The 6,320-nt window shown below is 40.2% G+C and overlaps 1 protein-coding gene across 1 annotated transcript in view; it reads right to left on the bottom strand.

Moving 5' to 3' along the window:
* Positions 1 to 391: 391 nt before the first annotated feature.
* The window catches only part of TBC1D8B (TBC1 domain family member 8B), a 77,971-nt gene continuing 72,042 nt past the window's right edge, over positions 392 to 6,320 (bottom strand). The window contains exons 22-23 of the mRNA XM_011380975.2: positions 4,227 to 4,329; positions 392 to 2,499 (exon numbers count right to left, since the gene is read on the bottom strand). Coding sequence (XP_011379277.1) covers positions 4,247 to 4,329 — 83 coding nt within the window. The 3' untranslated portion in view covers positions 392 to 2,499; positions 4,227 to 4,246. The remainder of the gene's footprint in view (positions 2,500 to 4,226; positions 4,330 to 6,320) is intronic.

A 6,320-nucleotide genomic window follows, 5' to 3' on the forward strand; every position in this document is an offset into this window, starting at 1 on the left:
ATCATGTTTACAGATAGTAAACTGGGGGTTAGGGAGGTGACATGACAGCAAGGAAGTGGGGAGGCTGCAGGGAGATCCCAGACAGTATAGCTACAGAGTCCTGGCTCTTAACTACTAGGCTCTTCCTACCCTTTTACTCATTCTCCCCCAAAAGCCCTGAGAGTCCCATAAAGACAGGTAGCTCGCCTGGTCTGTGGCCTACATGGAAGAGAAGCACACAAACTGTCATAGAAAGGCATTTTTACCCACATCACTGGGGACACTTGGGGCCTGGGGCCAAGTGTGAATTAAAAGGGGCTGAGGAAGAGTCCCAAGAACAACCTGGAACCAGGCTCTGGGGTCTCTGAGAAGTCTTCCACCCCTGGAAGACAACAGCCAGTTCCCACAAGTCCTTAGGGATTCAACTGGTGTCCATTAACAGGGGAGGCAGCGCCCCCTAGTGGCTGACCTTTAGACTGAACCTGGACTTAGAGCGCTAGGCAAGGGATCAGGAGAACCAACCAACCAGAGGATTCTGTGGTTAGCAATTTAGTAGTGCCTGATGGTTATGAGAACAGGCTTGGGAGTCACACTAGACTTGGGTCCTTCATGCTAGCTAAGTGACCATGGGAAAAATAGCAAATTAGTCTCTAAGTCTCAGTTTTTTCATCTCTAAGATAGGGATGATAATCATGCTAATATCACAGGGTTATTATAAGGATTAAATGAGATAATACATGTAAGGGACTTAGCAGAGTACTTGGCACATCATAGATGTGAGATATATGTGTGTATAGTACGTATGTATGTTTGTGTGCATATATTTATATATGTTCTTTTTTGACACACGCTCTCATTTTAGTAGTTACATCTTTGACTCCCCTTGACCCCCCTTACCTAGCTCTATTAGGCTCCTGGTGTCCCCAAGCCCACTATCTTACCCCAAGGGAGGTACTGTCAACACACTCACCTGAGGCTTATGGGTAATACCTGGGCTAACGCACTTGCTTTTCTCCATATATACTTTTAAGAATCATAGACTATACTTCTTTATCCTCCATTGTCCTGTGAATATTAATAAGCTTGCTTTACACAGGTCTTAGACATTTTCGGCATGTCAGAGAAGCTCTATATCCATGATCTCATTTGAATCTCTTAGTATTCCCCATCATATATTCCTGTTTTTCAATGAGGAAATTAAAGACGATGGGAAGGGAAGTGACTTGCTCAAGGTTGTGCAGCAAGTCAGTGCAGAAGTCAAGACTGGCCCCCAGAATCTTATGTTGAGTCTAGTGCTTTCCCAACAAACCAGGGCACTGAGCTATGGCTAAATGTGAAACATCTATAACCCAGGATTCAGCTTATTATTTGGAGGCCACATTACTGCACTCCCACAAGTTTCCTGCTTCTAATTAGGCCAATGTTATAATCTCAGTAAAATATCAAACTATGATTCTCCTCCTAAAAGAAGTAATAGGAAATTATCAGGACTGGAGACCCAAGACAGCCACATCTCCAACACATGCTAAGAATACAATTAAATGTTAGGTGACTGGTTTAAGGAGAGATGAACATTATCTCTCCAGCAAGCTTCATGCTCTACTGAAAAAGTAACCACTGTCCTGTACTCACAGCCAGCTTGATTTAGCTACTCATCTTATATTAGACATAATCATCAGGGGCTCAAAAGGGCGTCTCCGTCCTTAGTCAGTACAAAGATTGGGAAGGATTGATGTGTGTCATCAGCATGGGTTCTGATGGCAGCACCTGTTTACAGGCACTGAGGAAAGCAGTTTGATAACAGCTCTCAATGTTGCAAGAGTCTGGGGGTAGAGAATGCACGCTTGACTGTCAGTACCAGAGGCTGTGATCTATTCTCATTCTAACACACTGGCAACAGTGCAAGAACTGCTGAAATAACAAGTCTTTGAGCCCAAAGACCCCCTTAGCCCCTGGTTGATGCTGAAGCCCTGGCAAGCTTGGTTCTGAGAGGGGAATCTTGTTACTTCCTCCTGGAGCACTGGATCTCTGGGTGGCACTAAATTTCTTTTTCTGCACTCAGTTGCTCTTCACTCTCTCATCACCAAAGCCACCCAAGGGAAGGAGACAGCATTGATATCAACTCTTCCCAACAGATATATGTGGAACAGCGAGTATACTATGAGGGAAGAGGAACATTTTTAACCCTCTTTCCATGCTTCAGGCTTGGTCTGTGATGGAGAGCAAATATTTTCACCCAAAATTACAGGCACTTGATATACGTTATTTCTTAGATCTTCCTGCATAGGCATTACTAATCTGATTGATTTGAGATCAATCATTAGGCTACATCTCACCAGTGAGCAGACTCATCACAATGAAAAGTGATACACATCTGTGCCTATATACAGTAGTTGGTTCCACCTACTCTGGATGATTAGGTCAGGTCAAATTTTTTGTGAAGGCCTTAGCTTTTCATATTCAGAACAGAGGGAGTAGCTCTAGCTGCATTTTCCAATTCATTTTTCAAACCAGAGAACTCTGCAATAGAAAAAGGGGAGGGGTTACCATATGCTGAATTCTCGAATCAAGCTTTTATTACTAAATGACACTTTACTTGCTGTTCTAATAATTGGTCCTTGTGTATATAGCTTTCTCAGTGGAAAGCCTTGAGAAGGTGAAGTGGTAGGATTCAAGCATGAAAACTCCTCCTTGAACTCACAACATGTAGGAATATTTGCCCAGGGTCAGAGACTTGTCCCAGCCTATGTATACATCAGGAAGAGGGTGAAGAGGGTTCACTTGTTTAATTTCCTCTGATCTCTGAGGACCTGGGGAGCAAATTCAGATTCCACTCGATTATACTCGAAGAGAGTATAATTAAAAAGAGTATAATTAAATTGAGCTTCTAGTTGTGTGTATCTCTTTCATGGGCACCCATAGGTGAACTGACTACATAGTAAAATTGTTATCCTGGGAGTAGGGGCTTTGCCTTGTACTAACAGTGAAAATTTCCCCTGATCAAACAGATCCATGTTTTGATAATTAAATAATTATCAAAATAAATAAACACTTTTGGAAAACTGATAATGATTTCCATAGGTAAGAAAAGTTTAAAAGAAAAATCTATTCTTTGAAAACTTATCACCCTTTATTAATGGCTATTAATATTTTCTAAGGTGAGGGCAATGTTGTGGGAAGGAAAGAGCACCAGAATCAGGAGACTTGACTTAGGTACTTGTTCAGGTTCTGTCATTTATTATCTGTAGCATCTTGGACAATTGATTTAGTTTCCACCTCTAAAATGGGGACTGTCTTTAGTCTATCAACTCCACAGGCTTGTTGGAATGAAGTTCGAATGGATAGTTGTATGAGAAACCACTCCTAAATTGTAAAATTTTATTTCATAGTTGAATTTTAATAAGCACTGTGAAAGGAACTTCAGTATACCGGTCTGCCTTTCAAATGCAGATACAAGCCACAAAAATTTCTGGGAGAAAGCCTTGGCAATCTGGCATAAAAGCCATTCAGGTAAATTACTAGAGAAGTTAACGCTCATGGCTTTACTCCTGGAGGTAGCAGAAATATTTCTATTTTTATGTCTGCCTATCTTTCCTGGATATTCCATTGTCTAATCAACTTGGAGATGCTAGGGAAGCTGTCCACAAGGCTCTGTATATACAAAACTGTGAATATGAGAGCAGTAGTTTTGCTTGAATTGCTGGGAATGGTGACTTTTGGTAGTTGACATGGGCAATGGCTTACAAAATCTTCAGTTCATGCTATTTCTTCAAAGCTAGGCTGCCTGAGTATTTGAGTACAATGAACGTATTATGCCACTCTGAATTTACTTAGCATCTTAGAAAATAGATTTTTTCCCTAGAAATTACTTTAAGAATTCGTACTACTTAAATTCTAAACTATTAAAAATGAAAAAAAAAATCTTTAAAATCCTGGAAAAACTTTGAAATAATCCATAAAAGCATTACCACAGACACAAGAAAAACACTAAAAGTGGTAGCAGAAATTCCAGCTGATCGAAATGTTTGCCGAAACATAAAAAAAGTAAAATGAAGGCAGAGTCATGGCAATAAAAATAAAATTATTAAAAGAGAGTTCCTTTTCATTTTTAAGAAAGGGAAGGGTGAAGATACTAGTCTTTATGTAATATGTTATATATTTTTCATGTACCTTTCCCCCCTTAAACATATAAAAAACCATAAATACATCTGTGAGGAATTAGTAGATAAGGAAAATGTTTCTCTTACTATTGCATAGAAGGGAAGAATTATAAATGTAGATGTTTGCAAGGCTTCTTCATATCTGTTTTTGTGGCTCCAAGAATATCACATGCAGCTGGACACACCACAACTGAAAACAGATCAAAGAGAGTATAATTAAAAAGAGAAATAGTCAGAGGATTAAAGATTAACCACCTTAAAAATGCTTGCAGAAACGAGAGTCCAAAAGTGCAATTCTTTAGTTGTGTTAGGGTGGTAACATTAAACATGATTTTACTCTCTTTTTTCCAAATGCACTTTAAAGGGCTTACATTGTTTTTTTATATTTTTGAGTTAAGGGTAAGGCAGTTAGAGAACAAAACAAAGATTAACTTCAAAAGAGCAACAATAAAACTGACCACAGAAACAACAGAAGTCAAAAGATAATGTGATGATATTGTCAAATTGCCAGAAAAAGAAAACCAAAAAAAAAAAAAATCTAGAATTTAATATCCAGCAAAAATACTTTTCAAAAATGAAAGTGGGAGATGTCAGAAGCAAGGTGACATGAGGGATCTCCCCTGATATCTCCCCTTGAAATAACAAGCTGAACATCTACAACTCAACAAATAACACCCAAACTGCACGCAAGCAAGTCTGAGAGATATGCACATCAGAGCATCCAAAGGTGTGCAAATCCGAGCCAGACTGGGAGGCAGATTAGGAATGTGAAACAAAGGAGCTGCAATATGCAGCTGGAGCTCCCTGCAGGAGGAGAGGGAGGGGACATTTCATGGCCCTGAGAAGCCCCAAGCAGTGCCGCTTGAGTGATTAGCATATTCCACACAGTGGAGCCCAGAGATCAGGGCAGAGAGCAGGGCAGTGTGGAGGGGCAACAGCTGTGGCTTAGCAACCGCCTTGGCTTAGCAACTGCCATTGCCAAGAGGGAGGCTGAGTCAGGAGCCTGGCCATGCCCCCATCCCCCACCGACCCAGAGAACACCTGCCCCCACCATATCCTCTCAGAGCTACCACCACTAAGCCTCAGGGAAATTTGTCCCAGGGGAATTTGCCCAACTAGTACTGAAACATACACTACAGCTAGTACCAAAGACAGGCATGGTGATATCAAAGCAAGACAGCAGAAACCTGGGGACAGCACTAAGGGAAGGAAAACAGCCACATATACATCAGACCTCTCCCAATCAACCCCACCCCCACCCAGTCTGGCTGAGTCAGAAGGAAACATGAGAACATTGCATCTGTCTACTGGGGCAGTAACGGGAACTCAGGACCGCTTCAGAGACTCAGACCTCCATTGCCCATCACACCCTTTCAAGGAGGTGGAGCCCTGGGACCCAGGGACCCGATCTCAGAGGTGGCACATGCCAGAGAGGAAAGAGCATTTTTAGCCTTAAATCATATCCAAGAAACATGGATACCACTTACTGGAAATCAAAAGAAAAGCCCCCTCTTATCAATGTCCTAAAAAGAGATCACTATATAATAAAATTTCTCATTTTTCTTAAAAAATAAATAAAACAAAATAAAAAATAAAAAAAAGCAGAGTACACTCCCATTAATGCCGAAGCAGATTAATAGTCCATCAAACACCATGAAAAACCAAGGAGACAGGAAGCTCAGAAAGAAAGTGAAACATCTCCAGAAAATAAGCTTGAAGACATAGAAATATGCAATTTAAATGACAGAGATTTCAGGATTGCACTTCTGAAAAAACTCAACAAGATGCACAAAAATTCTGAACAATTCCAAGAAATTAGAAACAAAATAAATGAACAAAATGAATACACTACCAAGGAGATTGAAACCACAAAAAAGAACCAAATAGAACTTCTGGAGATTAGGGACACATTAAAAGAGATGAAGAATGAAATAGCAAGCTTAGGAAATAGAGCTGACCAGATAGAGGAAAGAATTAGGGATATTGAAGACAGAAATTTGGAAATAATGCAGAAGAAAGTAGAGAGACTTGAAAATGAAAAAAAAAATGAAAGAACTCTACAAGAACTATCTGATACCATCAGAAAAAGCAACATAATAGGTATACCAGGAGAAGAGAGGGAAAAGAGAACAGAGCATATTCAAACAAACAGTCAACAAGAATTTCCCAAACTTAAGGAAA

This window comes from Pteropus vampyrus, unplaced genomic scaffold (assembly GCF_000151845.1).
Source record: "Pteropus vampyrus isolate Shadow unplaced genomic scaffold, Pvam_2.0 Scaffold419, whole genome shotgun sequence".
NCBI classification, from domain to species: Eukaryota; Metazoa; Chordata; class Mammalia; order Chiroptera; family Pteropodidae; genus Pteropus; species Pteropus vampyrus.